At 34.3% G+C, this 25,195-nt stretch overlaps 1 protein-coding gene across 5 annotated transcripts; it reads right to left on the bottom strand.

The window, feature by feature from the left end:
• Nucleotides 1–898: 898 nt before the first annotated feature.
• On the bottom strand, nt 899–24,274 carry LOC107992508 (G protein-coupled receptor kinase 1). 5 transcript variants are annotated; one of them, XM_062079022.1, is made up of 16 exons: nt 17,597–17,787; nt 17,428–17,506; nt 10,164–10,240; nt 8,023–8,096; nt 7,814–7,915; nt 5,506–5,580; nt 5,333–5,394; nt 5,177–5,228; nt 4,691–4,882; nt 4,215–4,522; nt 3,861–4,035; nt 3,114–3,491; nt 2,763–2,817; nt 2,547–2,695; nt 2,149–2,241; nt 899–2,025 (listed from the first exon to the last, which is right to left on the bottom strand). In XM_062079022.1, the coding sequence occupies exons 2-16, from the start codon at nt 17,460–17,462 to the stop codon at nt 1,867–1,869; spliced, it is 1,986 nt and encodes a 661-aa protein (XP_061935006.1). In that variant the 5' UTR covers nt 17,463–17,506; nt 17,597–17,787; the 3' UTR covers nt 899–1,866. The 5 variants fall into 5 exon arrangements, with proteins under 5 accessions (XP_061935006.1, XP_061935005.1, XP_061935007.1 ...); XM_062079021.1 differs by lacking the exons at nt 17,428–17,506; nt 17,597–17,787 and adding an exon at nt 23,636–24,274; XM_062079023.1 differs by lacking the exon at nt 17,597–17,787 and having other exon boundaries at nt 17,380–17,506.
• Nucleotides 24,275–25,195: the final 921 nt, after the last annotated feature.

Genomic DNA, 25,195 nt, shown 5'->3' with positions numbered 1-25,195 from the left:
ATTATTTGATATTTTATATAAAATTATTTAATTTGAACGTATATTATATATATATATATATATATATATATTGATTTAAATTTTATAAGAAATTTATTATTACTTTTAATAATATATCGTAAAGATATTATCATTTGACAAAATTATTTTTTAATTATCTTTTTCTCGATATATGTGTAAATATTAAAAATCGATTTGTTCTGTCTCTATACAAAATATGAAAGTATGAAATTATAAAATTACACAATGAAAAAGGTATAATTAAAAAAAAAACAAATGAAATTTTTAAGTTTTTATATCTTTTCGTAATTATTATTATCGTTATTATTAAAAAACATTTAATTATCTTTGAAAAGTTTTATAGAAACTATGTAAAAAATCGTAATAATGTTTAATACTATCATTAATCAAAATTTTTTTAAAATATTGGTTTAATAATATTGTAAAATATTTTTAAATCATATATTTAATCATAATATTTAATAATTAATATCAAATATTTAAATTTTAAATGGATTTTTGAAATAAAATTAATAATAAGTATTAAAGTATTTTTAAAATTGTTTTTGTATAAATAAAACTTGGTATAATTCAATTATCCACATCTAAAAATACATAAAACAATTTATACAACATTTTCATAGTAAACACAAATACATAATGGACTATAATGTTGATATTGGCCGTATTATTCCTAGCTTTTAAATTTATTACATTGTTGCAAAACGTTCAGATACCAGATTTCGAAAAACATTTGTTACGATTTAAAATTTTGTTCATATATTTGTCATGGTTAAAAATGTTTCAAGTCCATTTTTTATTATAATTAATTTTAGCTGAAAATATATAAAGATTACATATTAGGTCACGTACTAGTACTTCGAAAAGGAAAAGAAAATAAAGACAAAAATGTTTTTTTATTCCATGTCGAGCTAGTTCGATCCATTTAAAATTTACTTACTTTCCTACATTGGACATGGGACTGAGCAGAATGAAGAAATGTAGACGAGTTCTACGTTCGTCGTACAATTTTATTGCCGGGGCGAACTCGTCTGTATCCAGCATTCGACATACACAGTTTCCTCGTTTTTTTTTCTTTTTTTCTTTTTTTTTTTCTTTTTTCTTTTTAATTACAGCTAGTTTCGATTGGTTGTCGACAATGTAGTCCGAGTTTTTCTCTTTTTTGTTTTTTATATCCTTAAACGCAATAAATAAATGAATTCGCGCGCGTGTATCATTTACGAAAACGACAATATAAAATCGTTCTGCATTGGTAAATAAATTAAGTAAACGAGCGGTATAGAAGGGTGTGTAGAAGAAGTATAATCGGGATTTTGGGCGTATTTCGTATTTGATATTACAATAATACACTACCGGTTTGCATTTTCGTGTTTTTTTCATGTGTATATATGTACGTGTGTGCGTGCATGCATGTGTATCTCGTGTGGATTCTTGCATGAACACGCGTGCTCTGTCGCGCGCGCGCGTGCTCGCGTGAATGTCGATGGGCATTGTTCAGTCGCTAGTTCCTACGTCACATTGCACATACAGCTAACGTACAAATATAATGACGTAACGTTTCGTACGACTCTACTTCCTAAAGTCTCTATACAGCGTGACACTACCCGCCGTTCAAAGGGAGTTTTTTCTTTGGAGCTGTTTTGAGACTTGGATATTTCTGGTTCTGGGATGCTGACTGGAGAAAAAAACCGCCTCCCAATTACTCGATCGTTCAATCGTCGGAATTTCTTCTAGATCTGCCTGCGTTGATTCTCAGTATAAAAAAAGTTGTTGTTGCTGCTGCTGCTGCTGCTGGGGGGCAGTGGGACTGGAGTATGATGACGATGTACAGGTATTAACAAGGGGCTAGTTGCCATTCGTCGAGCGCTGCATTGCCGGAATTACTGCGTCTCTTTCAGTCCCGTAGATCTTACCGGCTTTCTTTGCCATACTGCCCAGCATTTCCATCGAACATTTATGCGCGGATCTCAGTGACAATGCCCATTCTTTCAAACTGATCTCATCCTACAAAAAATTTATTTTTTACACATAGAATTTTTTAGTAATTCTCTCTCTCTCTCTCTCTCTCTAATTTTTTCAAAACAGTAATTTATTAAATCGTTACGCAGAATATGACATATGACTCACTGGATTTGTAAGTACTATTTTTGCGTCTCTCATACGGACGACAATACATTGTTCCCCTTTCACGTGCTGAAAATCCGCGCTAACTTCTTCAACCTAAAAATTTATTTACACTGTATATTGAAGAAATATAATATATGTTCGATAAATATGTACAATTAAATTATATATATATATATATATATAATTAGCTATAATTAATTTAAACACAATAAAAATATAAATTAATTCAAACTGAAGTAATTTTTTTTTTTCTAAAAGGCATTCTATAATAATTTTGTAAAATTTAAATTATTCAAAATTAATTTATATATATTTTATCTTCTACGGTATTTGAAACAAAACGCATGATTTCTACTATTAATCAAGTCCAAATAATATAAATTTATTTATTCGTTTACCTGGTCAAGAAAAACAAGTTCAGGCTTTGTCGTGGACTCGGGATGCAATTCTAATCTATTAGGATACAGTTTTGCATAACGCGTTTGCCATGCACTCGCGAAAGGACCACCCAATTTTTTAATATAACCGTGTAAAATGCAATCAGATCCTACAACAAATAATCTTCGATATAATCAAAATATTATTACACGATAAAATTATCAAAATTTTCTTACCTTTTTCATCCGCGTCGAATCGCTGTTTCTGTTTAGCTTTTTTCTTATTTTCCAACTAAGAGGAGAAGAAGAAAAAATAAATTAAGAAGAAAAAGAAGGAAAAGAAAAAGGAATAAAATGAAGCAATGAAAATATTAATCTTTTCGTTCAATTTAATCATATGGTATATATAAAAATGAAATTGAAATAAAGGAATGACGACGATAAAAGTAAATTCTTTAAAAATTGCACGTAAGATTATCTCGTTAAACAAACTTTTCGAAGAAAGTATTTAAATTCTGAAAAATTGCTTCTTTTTTGAAAGAAGTTGAAAAGGAAAAGAAAAGAAAGAAATGTCGAACGATTTTATACCTTATCCGCTTCGTTATTGATTGTCTCGAACACAGTTTCGGCTACCTCAGCTTGCCATCTCTCCGAGATGGTTAGAGGGAAATTTTTGTACAGTTCTTGATCCGCATCCGTCAATTTGATACCCTTAGTGTCTTCCTCGTCAAAGGAGCCGATATCAAAGGCATCTGCGGCGTTCACCTCGCCGCGCGGTGGTATAAGCGGTGGCGTGTATTTCTGGAGATAAACTTGTTGCCAATCGATACCACTGAAAAACGGGTGTTCTTTTAACTCGTCCGCACCTGCACCTCGACATCCAAGTCTGTTGTTGATATCTCGTTGTAGCAGACCTTCCAGCAATGAGCGCAATTCTCGTGAGAACGTTTCTGGCAGCTCTACGTTCTGAAATTATTTATTTTCCCAAATTTTAATATTAAGAAGATACATTTCTATGCGATTTATTAACGAAGCGACGAAAATGATACGTTTCAAGCATTTGATCAAATATCTTTCTTCGTTATTATGGGAAAAAAGACTTTACGAGAAGGTGAAATAATTTATTATTAATTATTATGGTTAATTGTTTCGAGAATAAAAGCATTTTTTTAAATCATACTTTGTTACTTTTTTTTTTATTAAATCTTTAAAAAAAGGAAAAGAAAATCGAAAAGTATCGAAAAAAGAAAGAAGAGATTATTTGATCAAATTTGCAAATATAAATTTGCGATAATTTGTGTATAAAATAATACGCGGAGAATCTTAATAACGCACCTTGGTTAATGTCATGTGATCTATTTCATGTTTGTCTTTAGTTTTGTGTTGTCTGAATGGACTATGACCTTTTAATAATTTATGCAGCATACAACCGAACGAGAACCAATCGGCGCTGGAATCGTAGGTTACACCTTTCGAAAGCACTTCCGGTGCCATATATCCGTGCGTTCCTCTGAAAAAATATTTTTCATCGTTTACACGAAAATACAACAGCGAGATTCAAATATTCCAATCGAGAGAGAAAGAGAAAGAGAGAAAGAGAAAGAGAGAAAGAGAGAGAGAGAGAGTCTTAAGAATAATAGAAGATTCGACGGATAAAGAAGATTTTTACCGTTAACCCTGGTTACTTACACGCTTGCATGCGGTTTCTTTTTGGAGAAATCGCAAGCCAACCCCAAATCCGATATTCTGACGTGGCCATGCTCGTCCAGAAGGATATTGGCCGGCTTCAGGTCTCTGTAAACGATGTATCTACGGTGCATGTGTTCCAATCCCAATATCACTTCTGCCGCGTAAAACTTCATCTCTCGTTCGTTGAACACTCCGTGCTGACTTAGATGGTAATGAAGATCGCCACCGTTCATCAGATCCAGAATGAAACACAGTTTGTCCGGCGTTTGGAAGGCGTACGTCATGCATACTATAAATGGACAATCGACCTGCAATAAACGTTTTATTTTATTCCTTTCTTTTTAACGTGATAAAAGTTAATCAAGAAAGAGAGAAAATATGATATTATATATTATTTTTATTTATTTTTTTTTTTTAAAGATTAAAATCTATCTACATTTTTAAGATATTATTAACATCGTCGTGTTAAAGCTTACTCCGGTACTGACTGCCGAAAGCATTATCCTTTCGTTGAGCGCTAAAGTTTCGCCTTGCTTCATTTTTATTCGTTTTTTGTCAAGGCATTTCATCGCGTACATTTTTCCCGTGTCTGCTTTTCGACACCCGTAAACTTCTCCAAATCCGCCTCTTCCTATTATTCGATGTACACTGAAGTCGTTCATTGTCAGCTGAAACAGGGTTTCGTTCAACGAATATTTCCACGCATTTTAACGTCGTTACATTATTATTATGTAATTTTTGTTCGAAAATTCGATAACGTGTATATATATATATATTTTCATAATTTTTTCGAAATATTTGCTGCGATCGAATACTATCGAAACGCGTTTACTTTCATATAAACTTTGTACGGTATCGGATCAATGCCGCGATCGCAACGCATCAGAAAACGTGTACGTAATCTTTGACTAGGGAATAATTTGCGACACTTTACGCGTCGCACAAACAATTTTTAATCGTACCTGCATGTTCAATTCTAAGTTTTTCCATTGACAAAATCGCGTGTACTTCTCGCTGAAAAAAATATAAAACGGTATTTCTTAGCAATATTTCAAATAAAAAAGCTGAGTGAGGAGCTGGGAGGAGACATTGGGTCTTTCTTTTCGTCCACAACATACCTCTCGAGAAACTTTTTGAACGGTTCCGCTCTCAAGTGATTAAAAATCTCCTCGATATACGGCTGTAAAGTGAGCATCCGATTTAAAATAGAACGAAAAAAAAATTGCGCCTCGCGTTATTATCTCTTATTAATATCGTGGGATGCGATTAAGAAGATTAGGAAAGGACCAACCTCGAACAAATTAACGGGAACCTCGTTTTTCATAAGGTATTTATGAACGTGGGACACCGCTTCCGACGAGTATTCCTGAAATCAAAAATGTATTTCCTACTGATTAAAACGATAATATCGACACTATCTTCATCGTGCAAGAAAAACATCCCTGAAAAAGATAATCTCGTTTTACGTAAGACGATGAAGAGACAAAATTCGATGCAACGATACAAATAATATAACATGCGCGTGATTAAACGTCTTAATAATTTTTTTATATCTCCTCCGCTCGAAGAGACTATCTTTTTCAGAGATATTCTTCTATGTAAGCGATACGCATGATCAACGAACCGTGTGCGACCATCTACGACGATGCTGCTCCAAGCGGTCACTTTTTGAAAAAGATTCGGAACGATTTATTTACGTTCAATTTGGACGGATGGATGACAACGCGTTGTGATCAACAACGCGTTATTTTTAATCAGCGTCGTCGTAGATTTGAAAAAATCGTGAATAGAATTTTCCTCGTCGCTCGGAAACGTGATTAAAACGATACACGTATTTGGAGATTAATCCCAGAATCCGGAACTCGTCCGATGATTTATCAATATTTTGAACTTCGAACTTTGATCAACGGCCGGTAAACCATTTCTTATTGTCGATACACATGAAATTAATTTTGAAAAAAAAAAAATAAAACGAATCGAAACCGGAGGAAGTTCAACGTGTGTGAATGCACAGAGATTTATATAATAATGGAAACGATAGAGAATCCATATATTATTAGTTGGTGGAGAAATATTGATATTAATATTGGCGTGATTATTCGTTCGTGATAAAGGATGGTTTACGCAATTACGGGCCTTGCCGCAATTCTCAAATAGATAGAAAAGTATCACGCGACATGTTTATTTATCGTTTCGTTCTTTTTAACGAAACCACACTGCTTTTTTTCTTTTTTTTTTTTTTTATCGAGCGATTAGAGTTTGGATAAATGAAATTTTACTACTTCGTTAACTACTTACGTAAACAATGCTCGAGCCGGGATGAAGAAACAAGTATTTCATCCGAAATATCGTTTTATCGCTTTCATAATTGAAACTGCGATAAAATTTCCACGCGCACTCGAGTTAAAATCTTTTAAAGATTAGACCGTTAACGTAACAAGTCATTTTTCAAATTTCACGAGACGATAAAAAAAAAAACATCAAAAATTTGAATACAACGTTTAATCACAACAATATTGGCATTGATAATCATCGATGTTGTTACACGAATGAAAATTTTTGCGCAAAAAGTTCGAGTAGACTAGTCGTCTAATAAAAATACTAGATAAGCATTCTTAAAACTGAGTAACCGACTATTTCCATTGGTGTATCGGTCGGTAACATAGGTGTACATATAAAGAGATTTCGGCCGATGGAAGGTTCGAAGTTTTTGTCACGCTGTTGCACATTTGTCGTTGGCAAATTGACCGTGTCAATAGAAAACTCGCGTTAACAAAGAAGATGGTGTCGAAGGGGTGTCGAAGGGAAAAATTGTAAGCACGATTAAAGGCGAGGTTAAAATTAGGGGCAAAGCAACGGGGGGAAAAGTAGCGTGAAAAAAAGGCACGGAAATAGTTTCTCTTCCGAAGACATCGAGGGCCAGAGATTAGAAGCCCTGCTGCGCCATGAAAAGACCTATTCGGAATTCTCGTTCAAACATTCATGCGAACCGACCTAAGGAAACGAGAAAAACGCTTCCTGCTTTTACGCGGTTTTCTTTTTCATCGTTTCGGAAAGCGATTTTCCTCTCCTCTTTCACCGGTTCAAAGATAAAAACCATCACTTTTTCAACTTTTTTCTTCCTTTTCTTCTTCTTCTTCTTCTTCTTTCTTCTCTTCTTCTTCTTTCTTTATATTTCTCTTTTTTATATCAACAGTTTTTTATACACAAACACACATGCGCGCACGAGTCTGAAAAGACCACGGACGTTTCAAGGTGATATTCCACATTTAGAAAAGTAATTGCTAATTCTTCTGTCGATTCTTTGACAAATTCTTAAAGAATTTTTCATATTTTTCAACTTCGAAGAAATATTCCGTACTTGATCATTTTCACATCATCGTTACACGATCTATTCGCGCGTATATCGATCGATTTTCACTCGATATCCGCATATAGGGATAAAATTCTACGCGTTCTATCGGCACTACTCGATAAAAGGATCTTTTTCTCCGCGATCGTCGCGATTATCGGATAATCAAATAATTTGGAAGAGAAACCCGGAGAGAAAGGAGGAAGCCGCGACGAGAGGCCAACGAAGCAGATGTTTTTATACTCACATGGGAGTGTGCCAGCAGCTCCTTCATGATGAAATTGTCGTAGATCTCTTTGGCAAGTTTTCTCCTCTCTTCCGGGCATTCGAGTTTCTCGTACGCCTTGATCTACAATGCATAAATGAGAAATTCCTTATGGAGTTGGATGGCGAGATGCGTGCCACCACGCTACTGGAACTTAAATAGTGTGTGTGTGTGTGCGGGCTAACACGAACCTCTTCGTAAAACCTAAGTTGCGGAATCGGCTCCTCCGCCACATTCTCGCAGTAGTCTTTGAATAAGAGGTAACCTGCAATCACACGAAACGTAAGAGAGGAAAAAAAAAAAAAAAAAAGGAAAACATTCGCACGCTTCGATCCTTCATTTCGATTTTCGCTCGTCCTGATTTCGATTCTGAAACGATTCTTTATCCTTTATTCGTAAAATAAAGAAATATATTTGAACGAAACGAAAATTCCGCGTGCCACGAGTTTCATCTTAAGCAACGGATGTCGGTAACGAAGGGGTCGAAACTGCATTATCCGCTTAATAAGTGACCGCGCCGTCCTATTTTAATTCACCTACTTACAAATTACTACGAACTAACGAACTAAAAAAAAATACGAATGTTTGATTCTTCGATTTTCTTTTCTTTTTCTTTCTTTTTTTTTTTCTTTTTTTTAACCTCGAAATCATTCGACGTCGATAAAATAATAATAATAATTAAGATAACGCGATGCTTGAATTAAGTAAAATTAGAATTGTATCATAATGTAAGAATATAATTGATCGCTTTCGTGTTACGATATCGACACAAATGACACAAATTATCTAAACCTTGTTAAGTTATATAATTATCCGGCCGACAAACGCTAATTAGAGGCGGAAAATTCTAGCAGAAGTTGAAAAAGTTCTCGTCCACAGTGCCACTTGAAGAAAGAAAGAAAGAAACAAAGTGTAATTAAGAAGCAAAACGTCATTCGATCTATATATAATATATACATACGTAGAAACGTCAACACTCTTCCGTCGGATTCCCGACGGAAATTCCCAAGTTCGCGAATTTTTTTTTCTTTTTCCAAATTTTCAATAAAAATTTCGAAAAACTGCACGAATTCTAAATCAACGTTAAATAATTTTTTTCGATCATTTGGAAGTATCTTTTTCCCTACCCAATGAAAGACCATTATTATTGCCTCAACTTTAAAAAAACGCAAAGGAAAAAAAAAAAATTTTATTCGTTCGTCAAACGATAAAGATAAAGTTTGCATTTGTCGAGCGAAATGTCTTTCCCTTCTCTTCCATTGTAAACGTTATATTTAAACGAATCTTATTTCGATCCAATCGTCGAATCGATAATTTTCCAGTCTCTCGAAATTAAGATCGAACCGAAGAGAAGAAGATCACAGAGGTGGTGTTCGATCTTCTTGAAGATGAAACGATGGATGACGTGTCGAAATTCGAATTGGATCGTGAGAAAAATTCGTATCTGGTGTGCGCATGGCCAAAGTGGCTTCGTAACTTGGATCGCGATAATCAAGGCCAACCGCGAAAATCGGATCGTTCTAAAAATCTCATTTCGATTGTCGCCTTGGCGGAGCTCATTATCCGAATGAAATGGGAAGAAATGCGTTTTGTCGATCAATCGGTGCACAGTTCAATGAGCATTGCAAAAATTGATTTTCAATTCTCTTTGCCAGCAGGCTATAATTACGCGTAAAAAGCGGAGATATTATCAGACCAACTATACTTAGAGGAACGGAGAAACGATCTGTGCGCAATGTAAAAACAAAAAGTTGATCGCAAGCATTGATTTTTTTTTTTCCCTCTCTTTTTCTTCACAGTGTTCTTGCAACAATTCAAAACAGATTGGAAGTCAATTCTCTCGAATTACGAAAAATCATCTCGTTTCGTTTCGAAAAATCCAAGTGAAAGGAAATCGACCTTAACTTTCCTCGATTCTCCCTAATTCGAATAATCGAATTAAATTTTTCTTGGAAAAATTTTTTCCTGGACAAATTAAAAGAAATTGACAGAGACGTGTCATTCCCATCCACGTATCTTCGTCATAATCTTTCTCTCTGTTAACGTCGAATTCTAAGAAATTGTAAGAAATTAATTAAAAAATACTTGGACGAAAATTCGCGAATCTCAAGGATTTCGAAGGATTCGATTTTCCATTATCCTATAATCTATAACTATATATATCTATAACTCGTTCAGATCCCTCCGCGAGAGTCGAGTTGGATTAATTCGAAACGATATCGAACGTGGTTTCTCGAAGAAATCGTATCCCGTATATATTTGCGCCCTTGCACGAAAAATCGATAATTCCACCGAGTCAGTTAACAACAAAGTATACTTGAAAATTGCTCACCAAACATCTGATTGAATATTTTATCGAAGTTAACTTCCTTCTTCTTTTCCAGATATTTGTGCATTACGCTTCTCACACTGCAACAGAAAGAAGTACGCGAATGTAACGGTTACATAATTATATACATATATATATATATATATACATATATATCCATATATATATACATATATATATAATTTATTGTCGTATATAATTAATTCGATCGTATAAATACTACGGAGAAAAGTAATTATTTAAGGATGATCGAACAAGAAATAAGGGGAAACCACGATTCAAGGTCTAAACGATTTTTTTAAAGTGTGCGTTGTTTCAAAAATGGTCTTTCCTTTCTAGATTTTCTTGGAAATGGCGGTATCGGAATATGGCGACCGCAAAGTTGGGAATGGACGCGAAACCTCACATCCTTTATTATATTAAAATCGTACGCAGTAGACGAGATATTTTCGTTTCTCGAAGAAAGTCGGCTTTTTCCCCATTGTCGGTGGATTAAAACGTCGATATAAACGCGATCGTTTGTATAAAAACGATAATTCCTTTTATCGCATTTTTTCTTTTCTTTTTTTTTTTTTCTTCTTTTTATAAGCGGCGAAAGAAAATTCGAAAAAGATATACAAATTTCGAGGGAAAAGGTTAGACGAAAAGTTGTTTCGTAATCATGAAAAAAAAAGCAGCCGTGCATTATGTAAAATCGAAACTGCTTTGTTATAATCGTAACTGCGGATCTAATTGCTCTTAATGCACCATTATTCGACCTGGTGCACGCGATTTCCCTCCTTCCTCGGGCTATTCCGTTCCTTCGTCGTATTTACCACGTTTTTCCTTTTCGCCAAGAACGGCGAATATCTTTTATTAAATCCATGTAAAATCGTTTGAAATTTTATCGCGTCTGAATGTTAAACGATGATTAATTCGCAACGAAAGAAACGCGCGCTTATTGGATAACTTCGTACACTGGATACAGCAGCGGTTTGATAGAGTTTCTCGTTCAAGCATGCTTAACGCGTTTAGTCCGCGTTTCTATTGGAGGAATCGATTACCACCGAACGATGAAAGATGATATCTTTCCACTTTACCGAGTATAAATTATCCTTGTTATTATTATTCTCTAAACTTTCGCGCGAATATGTCGATACAGCGCAAACGTCTATTTCTCTTTTTTGCGAGTATCCACGTTTTATAAACATTTCATTGCGAATTTTGTCGCATCGAAAGGACAAATTTTCTCTTGCTCGAGATCTTGAAATGTTTACGTCGGCCTCGATATTGCATAGCTAAGAAAGAAAGGAAAAAGAAAAAAAATCGATTTACGATTTAACGACTATAATAAGGTGACTTTGAGTTAACCTTGAGCGTGAAAACAAGACGACCTACCGAGAGAACTGCACACTTTTGGCACACATTTGCCATTAACGTTCGTGCGAATTCTCGGTAAGTTTTCAAAAGGAAAATTACTTGACGACGAGTAAATGTTTACGAAGCATGGTCGAATAATTGGGTAAAACATCGGTAGCAAAAAATCGGCGTCCACTTGGACATGAATTCGAACACGAATAATAACGATAGAGACGCTGAACGCGTAGCGTGGCATTTTTTTAACTTAACACCCTATATATACGCTCGCGATCGAAACAATTCTCGGCTAACTCGCTTTGAACAGAGAGGAAACGATACCAACGATGGTTAGTTAACTATCCGATTACGATACGCGGATTTGCGATTGTTCATTGTCGTTGGTATAACATAATGCCGATATTGGATCGCACAAAACCTACGAAAGCCGATAATAATTAAACCAAAATCGATCGAGGGAGGGGGGAAAAATTGGTCCCTTTTTTTTAAACAATTGACCAAAAATTTAAGGTTAAACTTCTTAAACCTATCACTTTAAACGTTTTGTGTTTCGAATTCTAAAGAGAAAGCGCGCGAAGAATATGTCGAGAGATCGAGAGAGAGAGAAACCGAGTCGGATTGTTCTCGGTAAATTTGTAACGCTCCGGCATTCCATTCTACCTTGTTTCAAAGCTAAAAGTTGTTTGTTGAAAAACGGTAAAAGAATTCTTCCACGATATATACTGCGAAAATAGACCATCAATTTTCATACAGGCAATATCCGTTCCGCGTAACAAGGAGCGATAGAAGACAAATCCATTTTAACGGTTTCCGTTATAGATTCGTTATGCCACCTAATCCGATAACTTAAGTGAGATACGCGTGTCTCGTTAGTCACAAGGCACACATACTAGCACCTAACTAGCGATAAGTTTCGTGGTAATTCCTTTTTTGTTGTATGGAAAAAAAAAAAGTTAAAATTTACTAAATTGAAAAGAAATAATCGATACTACGCGACCACGTTGTATTTGGAATTTTTTGTATACTTGATCTTTATCTCGAAAGTTCTCGAATGACCTCGACGACGAGGAGTCCGTTAATTTGGCAACCATGTACTGTACGTTTCCCTTCGCGTTTTGTAAATACGAGCGGCCGTTTTTTCTCACCGCTACATTAAAGTATCGCAGCAAAACGTTTTATAACGCGATAGCAGTACGAATTTCCATCGATAATTCTTTATCATCGTATTTTATACATTTACGTACAGATACGAATACGATCGAATAATATCGGGGGATACATTTCGACGAGAAATGAAAAGCTGAAAATACCATTCGAGAGATGTTGAAATGCTATTTCAAATAAACGCTTACGAAACGAAGAAAAGGAGAGAAGAAGAAAAGATCGGGTGAGCGATTCTGCAAACTTCTCGAAGCGAAGGAATCCATTGCTGGACAAACTTATTTGCAGGCTCGACCACGATGGATGAGTATACGATAGCCAACGAACCTGTCCATTAGTCCATTCTTCGGTAACAAGATCCTCGTATCCGGGACATCGATGTCCGCGTACGTAAATGTAACTCATCCGTGCCATCGTTCTCGTTCGACAAATACAACACGTATGAATAGGCCGAGAGAGATATATAACTACGCGGTATATTTTCATCGAAAAAAAAAAAAAAAAAGAAACGAACAAATATATAACGATGAAACGATATCCAATTATAATACATCGATAGAAATCGAGAAGACGTCGATAATCTCGTAACTGGTCGATTTGCTAATATTATTAGTTGATAAATGGTGGTGAAGGAGAGAGCCTTGAAGTGATATTATCGTGAAAAGTTTAGGGGAGTGGGGAAACCGATGTTTTCGCATCATTGCACCCTCGAGGATATTCCCGTCCTATTCGAGCAGCCTTATTAGAGTGAGAGAAGAAATGGGGGAACGGGACGCAAGATCGAGAGAGAAAGAGAAAGAGCGCTTTGCGCGGTGGGCACAAAAAACGAATGTACGAGCGAATCGTTGGATCGTTAACCTTTACGAGGAGAGTTACGAGTATAAATTTTAGCAAGCACGTATGCAATCGCGTATAAAGTCGAAATTGTAAATTTTCCAATGTGTGTTCCTCTCCTGACGGGAGAGATAACGCGAATGGTATTATCAACGATAATATCTATCTCCATTCGCGAATGCACGCTGTTCGAGTTTTCGAACGAGTGTGCGAACGTTACGAGATAAATCTGTTTGTACACGCTCTCTTTTCGCAGTAGTGTGTAGGGTTAAAATTAATGTCGGATAATCGATTCGTCGAGGACCACCGGTGCAAAACATCGATTAAATCTGTATTGACACGTGGACCGATATGTGTATCGATAGTGTGCGGTTATCGAAACGTCGATAATCTATACACCAGTGCTACGCGCATCTATTCTAATTTATAACGCACAGAATGCATCTGGCTTGTTGCTTTATTCATTCAGCTTGGGTTAATTCCGATAACACGCGACAAATATTTGATTTGACTCTCGCTCAAGAATGGGGAGAGGAAGAAAAAAAAGAAAAAAGGCGAGAACAGCTCTTCAGATTGGATGTTTGCCGAGGGATAATCGGTGGAAGAGGAGCGATTATCGAACGGAATTCGAACGATCGACCGAATGATCAATTGAAACGACCGCTTTGCCTTTTGCGGCAAACACGGCAAGAAAATAATCTAAGTGGATAATCTGTATTGCTCACTCGAGGGAATGAATTTATTGCGGTTAACTGACGCTCGTTACTCGATTATACGTGAAACACTCGTCGGAAAACGCTTTCCAACGGAACATTTCGCGTGTATATCGTCGTATCGATGCGATTCTAAAATACGGTTAAAGAATTCGCTATTATTATTCTCGTCGTCGATCAAACCCCTGCTTCTATCGCGAGGAAACAGATTCGCGATTTTAAAACTCGCTCGAATCTTCCTAACTTCTTCGTTTCGAATCGATCACACGAGTGTACGCGTATTCGGAAACGAAAGTTGGGAAAAAGTTTTTTTGAACATGGCGGCGAGGGAAACGCCATGAATCTTGCTTGCTTTCCTCGGTCCCTTAAAACTTTCTTCCTCGTTAAAGGGGATAGGAAACGAGAAGGAAGAATAAATCGGAGATACGCGGACGAGGTGGTTCGCTTCCCGGATCAATTTCCTCGATTAACGCGGACACGCTTCTGCTCTTCTTCCGCTATATAGCGCAGAGAGATCGTTTCGTCGGTTTCAGAATGTCTATTCTGTGCAACGGCAGGACGGATACGTTTAAAATTTTATAATTCCTTGTTTCTCTGTTTTTTTTTTTTAATTGATATAATCTAACCAATAATCTCTCCGTATTCCTCTCACTCCATGTGATCCATCTACGATGAAACGACTCGAGCTTCCACGAAATCTTCTTTCGGTTTACAGTGAGCCTTCGAGGAACGCGGTCTCATTTTTCACGCTGCAAAAGTGAAACGATTAACGGATGAAAATTTATAATAATTTATCGTACTCGAATAACTCTCTCTACATTTTTTTTTTCCACTCGTTATTTATTTTCTTTTTATTTCTGATTAGAATAGTTGAATAATGAATAATTAATGCTGGTATAAATGATATTAATGTCCAGAATGATCGACGACGAAGATAGAATGTCGTTGGACGAAAAAATTGTTGAAAGATAGGAGGAATATAAAAATTTGTGATATATCTCGTGTGTATAAAAACATATTTCGATTAGATAAAATTATATCCGAAATGTGTGTCGCAAATATCCCGATTAAATTCATACAAATTGATACTAATTATAAAAATTGCACAATCATATTGCGTATATATATATCAATTACCAAAGATTATTTATCGCACTTTCTCTCGTAATAATTACCACGAAATTGATTTTAATTGATTCTCGATTCTTTTTTTTTTTTTTCAAACAATCGACAATAGACGAAATATCATTCGAGTTAAATAAAAATAAGTTTTCCCGTGCCAAATAATAATTTTCAAACATACAATTCGTCGATCCTATGTTTATTTCGGTTAAACGAAATGTTCGATTATCTTATGCAAAGAATATAGGTATTTAATACCACAAGGTTGTATTTCAAATATAGCACTGCATATTTTCACTAAACGATATAAAAATACGCACACAAGGTGATTCTACTAAACTGGGACAAGCCATAACTCTCTCTTTTAGATGATAGGAAAAAGATCGAGTTTTACGTGGTCTTACGAGGCCTCTTATCGTTTTAACGCGTTAATGCAAAACAATTACGTACAATAATACGCGCATCGCAATACGTTCCCTCGAACGAAAGCATTTCTCACCAAGCGTTTTATACTTTTTGCCACTATAATTTACCACGGATTTATTATTCCTTGCTATTAAACTTGGTAATTTTTTAATAATAATAACAATAAAAAGATTTGAATGGAAAACGACGCGCGATAGCGGAGAATCCGGATCCATAAAAATATCGTAAAACAACGACCTGTGCACTTTCGGAATTATCGTTGCATTTACATACACGTTAAAATTCGTACGACGTATTCACGTTGCTCGATTGCAAGGTTAAGCTCGACGATATCAAGGCCCGTTATATCGAATGCGCGGTTTTTAATCGGTTTTCACGGCGATTTTAATCACCGTGAACAGAAATCGCTTTAACTTCGTTTCACCGGTACGTATAACATAAACGTGACTGTTCAACAATCAAAACAATCCTCTCGGACGTTGCCAAACGAAAAGCAGTATCGGTTCTATCGCTGGAATCGAGTTTTCCGACGTTCGCTAAATATTTAAATTTCTCTCCTAAATAGTACGATTTCGTAAGTCGAAGGTGTTTGGAATAAAAAAGATCGCGTCGTAAATTTAGATCGAAATCCATAAATATTTTCAAATTCGCTTCCACTCTATACGCAACTTTGTTTAACCTTATACGATCTCAAATCAAATCGATTTCATCTCGAGCATTATTTAACAGTTTCGTTCCTTCTGTTACACGATGGATCGATTCGTAGCATCGACGTTCTCGCGAAAAATATCGAATGAAATAAAACGTTTCGTTCGAATTACTAGTTTTAGAGGTACGATCGATTTGATCGAATACGTTTGAAATATCCAGTGACCAGTTGTTTTTGCGCATCTATACTGCGCAATGCGCGATGTGCAAGGAGTGGGGATAGAGGCGATTGGAAGGATGGATGGATGCCTCGTCACAATACATATTCCGAGACAGTACCAAGTTTGACGAGTGAATCGTACGTACGATTCATCGTAATCATTCTTTTTGTTTCCTATTAAATTAATTCCTTAAACGCGTCAATTTCTCGGAGCGTAAACGCGTTTCCTTCTCTTTACTTCTTTTTTATCTTTGTTTTTAATGTTTGTTTTGTTTTTAATCGAATGATTCAACGAATGGCGCAAAGTAATCGTTTCCTAGATTATAACGAAATTACGCGCACCACCACTGATATCATCATTAGCAATGTGGTGTAATGTCTTTTCATTACGCTATTATTATTATTATTATTATTCTTTTCTTCTTGCACTCGCAACATATATAAAACATATATTTATAATAAAGATTGTTCATTTGAAAATATTTTTACGTTCGTGTAACTTTTTAGCGGTTTATTTGAACGTATATCCACATATATCGTAAAAATGAAAATAACTTCTGGATATACAAGACGTGTATTTCGAAGTATTTCAACGATATATCTTTATTCTCGTTCCAAATTATTTTATAAAATCAATTTTTTAAAATCAAAAGGATAAATCTTCGTGGAAAACCATTCGTCTATACCTATTTTTAAATTTAAAACAAAAAATGCCTCGTTTATTAAATTTGAAACATACCTTCAAATTCTTACGAGTTTCACGTTTAAAATTTCATAGCTAACTAACCAGTCTCCGGAGATGTTGTATAAGCATCGTGTCATCTTTGCATTAAATATTAACCTCGAGTATTCCCTGCATAGTATCCCTGTTGAAACAAAAAAGGAAAGAAACAATAAAAAGAGAAAATTATAAAAAAAAAAAAAAAAAAAAGAAAGGAAAGTTAAGATAGAGATACCGCTTCTGCAGTAACTTATAAAAAAGCATTTCTCTACGATATTTCATTACAAATATAACTCGTCACGAATAGAAGCAATTTTACTTTTTACGGAATTCTTTTATATTTAAAGAAACAAAAAAACACGTAGCGAGCTAACGAATTTCCAAGAGCTCGCATCGAATCATCTTTTCGTATAAATATTAAGCTGGAAAGTAATCTGCACGATGTTTTTATCGAAACGAAAGAGAGAAGAAAATAAGGGGGAAGAGAGAGAGAGAGAGAGAGAGAGAGAGAGACGGCTCGTTTCTAGCGATCGATGAAGAAATGCGAAAACTAGAAAAGGATCGTCGGTGCGTGTTTCATAGATCGATTTGCCTTATCTAGTCTCCAGTACAAACACACGTGGAATCTTTGGTCGATCGTTGGCGGATTGCCAGCAAATAGGAAGACTGCTATCGAATCGACTTGTATACGTATTCGCATCGTACCTTCGGAACGGAATGTGTTTTACGGAAATAACATCGATAACGTAAACATTGGCACATTATAATCGATGCGAAGTATCGATCGACGTTTATGCCGATTGCATTTCCTTCGGTATTCCGTAAACCGGTAATCTCACGTGTTACTCTGTAAGTACACGTTTTACCGTTGTCAATATAATTATCTTTCTTTAGATCTCGTGTTAATAACATGAGCAAAAAAAAAAAAAAAAAAAATAAAAGAGATGAAAAAGTGAATGACTTTTGACCATGAACGCGAGTACAGGGAGAGAGTGTGGAAATATGAGTGTTTAACCGTGCAATTTGCAAGAATCTATTCTATTTCCTTTGTTACGGTCGAATGTAAAAAGTCATAGCGAAATCGACAAGCGACGAAGCAACACCGTAAAAAAGCATCAACGCGTCTTTCAAAGGTCCTTGGCCTTTCTCACATTCAACACAAGGGCCTTTTCGACACTCACACCTGGGGAAAACCAAGCAACAAACAGGGCAAAAAATAGCATTCAATGAATCATAGTAGCGATGGGAATAAGTTATGCACGTGCAAGCGAATCTGAATTAATTTGATCGATTATGTTCGCGATATCGCGCTTACATTTTTTCTCTCTCGAAAAATTCAAACATCAACGAAGAAATAACGGAAGAGAAGAAAAATGGATATTAGAGATTAAAAATATTTCTTTTATTTCTATCATAAATAAAATGTAATAGTTCGACGCACGGAAGAATATTTCTTGAATTTTAGGTTAATTTATCGATCTCGTTTTCCACTCGCTAATGTTCTACAATATTTTCTAATTTCTTAATGTCCGTGTTTATTATGTATATCGCTCCTTGCCTAACGTCTGATAAACGTTTGACTGGGCAAAGCTACTTTTTTAACTAGATCTTTAAGCAATTTTGCATCGCGCCAGTGACTCGACGCGATAAAAGGGCCTCTCGACATCTCGTCGCGCGCAGAAAGAAAATTCTTTTCCGTTCGAAATTATAACTTTATCCGCTAATAACGTAAATCCTGTTCCGCGATAAATTATCGACAGAGCGAGTTTAGTTCCGATAATTTCGACAGGCTTGACACTTTCTGTAAACGGGGATAGAAATCACCGACGATATTTTATCTTGAAATTAAATAGACATTGAAGTTTACATAGCTTCGATCTGTTATAAATATACAATATAATTTGAAATCTTCTTTCTTTAATCAACGGAATCAAACAGTCAGTCTTTCGTTTCAACGCGATATATGATATTATACATAGATCTATACTCGTTACATATTCGACCGTAAAAAGATCGAATTGGTTCGAATATACGAGATACTTCGCTAACTGGCCGTCCTTACTTTTATCGCTAATTTTCATTCGTTTCGACATCGAATACGACGATAGATTTCAGAAACTCGGAGCTTTCGAAACGACCAACACGTGGATAATGGAATAAGATAAAAACCGATTTATTCGTCACGAAACACATCTCGACGAAGACCAAGAAATTTCTATTATTCTTTATTTATTTCCATTCCCATTATAAATTCTTTTTGCGGAGTTACAAGAGAAAAGGTTATTTCTCGAGACATAGCAACAGGTAAATTTAATAATTTTCATTGCTTTCATATCCCAAATGCGTTAAAGAAGAGAGATAAACATTTGAAATTTCTTAGAAATTTGTCCTCCAAGTATGACATCAACTGTGGACGCTTGACGCTTGTTGTAAAAACTGTAATACCGACCTTTCGCGAATGAAAGATAATTTCAGGTCTACCACGGCAAATGACTCGTACTTCACACGTGTCGAATATCTCGCGTTATTTTAATTCTTTCGTATGGCGTGCTTTTTAATATATCTATTTTCACTATTGCTGGATTCATTTCCTAAAAATAATATAGTAGAGCGAAGAGAGTCACACTTATGGTCGCACTTATCATCGTGATTGGACTGTTGTGAAAACAGGTCGAGACTCGAAAAAATATCGAGAAACCGACCTAGATAATCTTGTGAAGAATAGTATTAAAATAAAAAAATTATTTACAAATTTAAAAATTTCTTCCAAACACGAAAAATTTCATGACACGACAAATCTTATTGTTAACAATAATAGTGAAATCTTAGTTTAGATTTTAAGCGTTATTATCGTTGCAATACAGTGGCAATGGCGCAAGTAACATAACATACTATAGACGAATGTACACAGAATATATGAATATATGTAGAATAAACTTTTAATGCGACGCTTTCTTTTGTCACAAAAATTTGGAGGTCATACGGATGAATTACAGAATAGATACGACACCTAATGCACGGTTCGTATCGCGAATAATTCGTAATTTGTGTTCATAATGCGAACACATTAGCGGACAACGAATAATATTCGATGGGAAAAAAAAAAAAATATATAAGAAAAATAGAGTAAAATTTAACGTTTTGTGTATATAACGTAATATCTCGAGCATACAGTGTATAATTATTTTATAATTACAAATACGTTACATAATCTAATTGGAAAATTAAATGAATATTATATATGTTTACGAATCCATTTTTTAATTTTTCCTCAGTCTTTTGTTACATCACTCATAATCATAGGCTAATAAAAATAATTGATTACGTTATATTATATATATGTTAATTACAAATACTTGGAAAACGCATTGACGTTCATCCAATGGCGCAATGTTGGTAAACAAAAGAGGAAATATTAATTCATATTTTATTTTTCCAATTCTCAGTATCAAGTTTGATAAAAAATACCGATAAATGAAATATTGCAGAAAGAGAATTGTTGATACAAATCACGAAAATAAATTTTATTATATTGTATTTTTTTAACTTAATCATCCATGACAAAAATTTTACAATATTTCCATATTATTTTCTATACTTGATTCCATAATTGATTTTAATAAAAAAAATAAGATATAAACATCGAAATAAAAGTAATTGATATTAAAGGTACTAAAAATGAAGTATAATTTTCTTATCTGTTTGAATTCATATATGTACTATGCAATATGCTATATTTAGAACAAATAAACGTAATAGGTTGTATTATGACGCAAATAAGGAATTCTTATGTATGTATCTAGTATATACGTACACGAATATAATATAAATTTGAAATAAAAAAAAGAAAAAAAAAATTAAAAAATTACATATTAATTGTTTCTTTCATGTCTGAATGATGAAATCTTTCCTCCATCTTTGTCTCATCAATGCTTATCTTTTCGACTTACACTCGACGACATCGAATCGGTATTGGATAATATATTTTTCTCATAATAAATGTGACTGTTAAGCCGAATATTTATATGGACGTAATATATTAACGCGGTATAAAAATATAATATAATAAAGATAGGCAGAAAAAAAAAATATATATATCAAAATACACGAAATAAATTTAGATATATTAAAGATATAATATAATTACGAATTAATATTTGGAAATTACGAGATTAAATTTTATAAACTTGTAAACATTTTTTTTATAACAATTCTATACAATTGATCTTTATTAATTAAGGATAATCTTTCATTATATCATTTCAAAAATAATTTATTTTTCATATTTTATTTAAAATAAATTAAACGATATAAAAAAATATCTCCTTTATATTCAGGTATCGTTGAATAATATGACAAATTTTATTTACATACTATTTTATTAAATGCTATTTCATAAGTATTATTGGCTCTATTCTGATGGTCAAAGAAAAATTACTATTCACGAAAGTGATAACTCTTTATGAAAGTATCTGGGGAAAAAAAAAAATTAAAAATTTACGAGATTCTTTACGGAATCATGTGCAATCATAATTACATGATCCTTTTTTCTTCCTTCTTTTTAATATATTAATAATTTCATGCACAAAATTACCGATTTCTCATATATGATTTAAATATCTTTCAAAACAGAAGACTTGAATATTTTTACTATAAAATAATTGCATGAAAACATAAATTTTAAAAATTCTTTCGTAGTAATTCCAAATAACTTTTATGAGGAATTATCATTTCGATAGTAAGAAAGCATTTTTACGATTACTAGTTATGATAATAAACACTACCTATAAAAAGTAGCGTTAAAAAAAAATCTTTATATTAATTCTGAGAATATCGAATGTGAAATACATAATATTTAGTACGCGTATAAGTTTTTTTTAAGTTTTATATCATTTAGATTTTTAAAACGAAATTCTGATGGAATTGTTTTTCGAACGATTCGATAAAAAAATATTATCTTTAAAATTGATTCATAAATGACAGCTGTAAATGAATTTCAAAAATTCAAACATCTTTCGCAATTTTTATATATAATATGTACGCACATATACAATGAATGAAATCTTCATAAGATTGCAATTTTATTTATTTTCTTTTGCCAATATTTTTCATATTTATAATTAAATTATATTATTTAATTTTTCTTGTTTATTAACCATTTCTCTTCCATTACGTGTAAAAAAAACGCTTTTATATTTTATATGTTAAATGAAACATTATCTCATCCGTATATAACAGATGAACAATTTTTATTACCGTGAAAATTCATTTTATTAAAAAAAAAAACTTATTATCGTCCAGTTCTGCAGACAGAAATAAGTTATATTTGAGTGAAAATTCGCAATAGTTACTACGATACCTTCACTAATGAGATTTTCCATCTTGAAAATAAAATTGTTCGACTGGCCTTAATTGTTACTTCCGTTACTTGTAACCGATACCGTTCATTGTTTGTAAACATTTTTCTGGAATGGCGCGCCGCTGAAACGAGCGTAGCCAAGAAACCGAAACATCGGTACGTATGCGCGGAGAAACAAGGAGGGATCGAGATACCGGACTTGGGTTAGACAAGGAACAGCTCAAAGAAGAAGGGAGGGGCAGGAAACGTGGTGAGATGTAGCGATGGGATTAATTTGATTATTATTTTCGAATGCACAATCAATTTATTATTCTTAATAATCGTGAATCTTTATTATAGAAATCGATTACGAATCTAATTTAAAAGTTATTCATCTGTCGTTCAAATATATGTGTACAATTATTAATTTTAATTTTTAAATAATAAATAGAAATATTAATGATTTAACGAATAACGAATTGATATTTTAACTACGTTATTCCAATGGTTAAAAAAATCAAATTATATTTAAAATTTATATGTATATAGATGTATTCTATTTATAATTATACATATATATATTTCTCCGTGTTCAAAACTAATATTTTAAAAATTATTCGTGTTATGCATATTGCATGTCCTTCAAGATGCAACCATTTAAGCGGCCTTGCATCTAGTATCGTATTGTAACCTATAAAAAGATCGATACGATTACGATGAAATATCAACTCACGAAGGAGAATCGTTTCCATAAAATTGTTCGAATATCTAAATCTAGTCTAAACTTACGTAGATTCGTGAATATCAAACGACAAACGAATATATTTTGCAATGTTAGCATTGTTCACGAGTACGTCATTCCCATCGCTACAGGCGAGACTGGGGTGGATGGATTGGCAAAAAGCTCGACGGATCGACTAATATCGCGACATATACCTGGGATCGGGCAAAATGATTTTCTTGCTTGCACGAGCGGCCGGTGTGCTTTTGCTCTTCTCCATAGCCATCAAGTAGCTGACGTCGGCCAGCACCGCCTCGAGGTCCGCCATTTTCCTCGGTGGTCTCTAAATTTCTGAACGTGAAAAACGGCTCACCCTGGAGCTGTTTCCTCGTCGACACTTGGTTCACTGGCCGGATGTGTTGTTCTCACTGTCGCGACGCCGGGAACGATGCGGCCGACGCCGACATTCTGATCGAACGACCGTCGTGCACCGATGTTCGCGAGATTGACAGCTTCGTTCAGGATCTGCGCGCGATTTCCAGCGAGGGAACCTCGACTCTTCGAGCTCAACGCGAGGTTAACGACACTCCCTCGGAACACAACACACTCACCCGCGCAACTGTTTACCGTTCACGCGGGCGACATAACATCGATCTTCAACATATTCGTCCCGAATATTTTAACCGACGAGAACGAACGAAAAACGTGCAAGCTGACGCGAATTTGCACGCGATCATTCACAACTGATACGCATAAACTTATACGGAGAATCTACTCCTTACCGACTGACAGCTACCGAGCTCGAAAGCCTCGAGCCCGCGCGCACTTGTGCGCTGATTGGCGGATCCCTCTGTTTGTTGCTCATTCAACGTCTTTTTCACATACCTAGCGACGTCTATCGTGCCAACACTGAACGAATTTTAATTTTTAGTTTCTAACGGTTTCCTTATTAATCATCTAGCTTTCCTAAAGATTTTCTCTTTTTATTAACAGTGTTTTTCTGAGCGTCTGAGATTAATTAAGATTTGATGGATTAAATATTTCATAAATAATTGGATACGACATATATTCGTATCGTGACAAGAAGAAAAAGTTATCTCTGACTTATGAATTAAAATAAATTTCAATCGTTGAAGTATAAAACATATGAAAAATTAAACCCTTGTATATTTTATGAAACTATATAGTAAAAATTTAAAATATATTTTATCGATAAAAAAACTTGAATGTATCGCCATCTATGCCGATGAGTTTGTATTATATCATCACGATGATATAATAAGAAATAAAATTAAAGTTCTGTATAATTTTTAATACAAGCATTGTAGCGTAGTTTTATTATCGCAATTAAATATAAAAATACATACGTATGACATCAGTACTATCTCTCGAGATATCACGGATCTCTTCAAAGGCAGCGATAGAATAAGAATTGAGGACTAGCGCCATCTCTCGAATATTTTTAGAAAAATGATTCTTTAAAAAAATGTGTGTTTGATATTCGAGAGATGGCATTGAAGATCATTTCTTACTCTATCTCTATCCTTTTTCCACTATTTTTTGTCCTGTTTTTCTTGTTTAATTTGCGGCACTCTGAAGATGGCGCTGATTCCATAACTTTTACAATATATCTATCCTTTTCTCCCCTTAATTTCCCTTTTTTCTTCGTTTATATTTGAGCTATACAATTTACGCGCGCAAAAAACGGTTCCGGTATCCGATTAATCATGCTTTATCTGGTCGGTGTTTGCTATTTTTATAATTCTTGACTAGGT

Source organism: Apis cerana, linkage group LG8 (assembly GCF_029169275.1).
Source record: "Apis cerana isolate GH-2021 linkage group LG8, AcerK_1.0, whole genome shotgun sequence".
NCBI classification, from domain to species: Eukaryota; Metazoa; Arthropoda; class Insecta; order Hymenoptera; family Apidae; genus Apis; species Apis cerana.
The sequence above is the reverse complement of the archived record's forward strand: the minus strand, read 5'-3'. Positions and strand labels throughout refer to the sequence as shown.

Bases quoted from the DNA above. Each gene is read 5' to 3' on its own strand.
- LOC107992508 (XM_062079021.1), bottom strand. From the start codon at position 23,748: ATGGCGGACCTCGAGGCGGTGCTGGCCGACGTCAGCTACTTGATGGCT. The intron at 7,916-8,022 runs GTTCGTGTTAGC...TATGCATTGTAG, and splicing joins AACTTAGGTTTTACGAAGAG to ATCAAGGCGTACGAGAAACT. The intron at 2,696-2,762 runs GTAAGAAAATTT...TATTTGTTGTAG, and splicing joins ATTCGACGCGGATGAAAAAG to GATCTGATTGCATTTTACAC.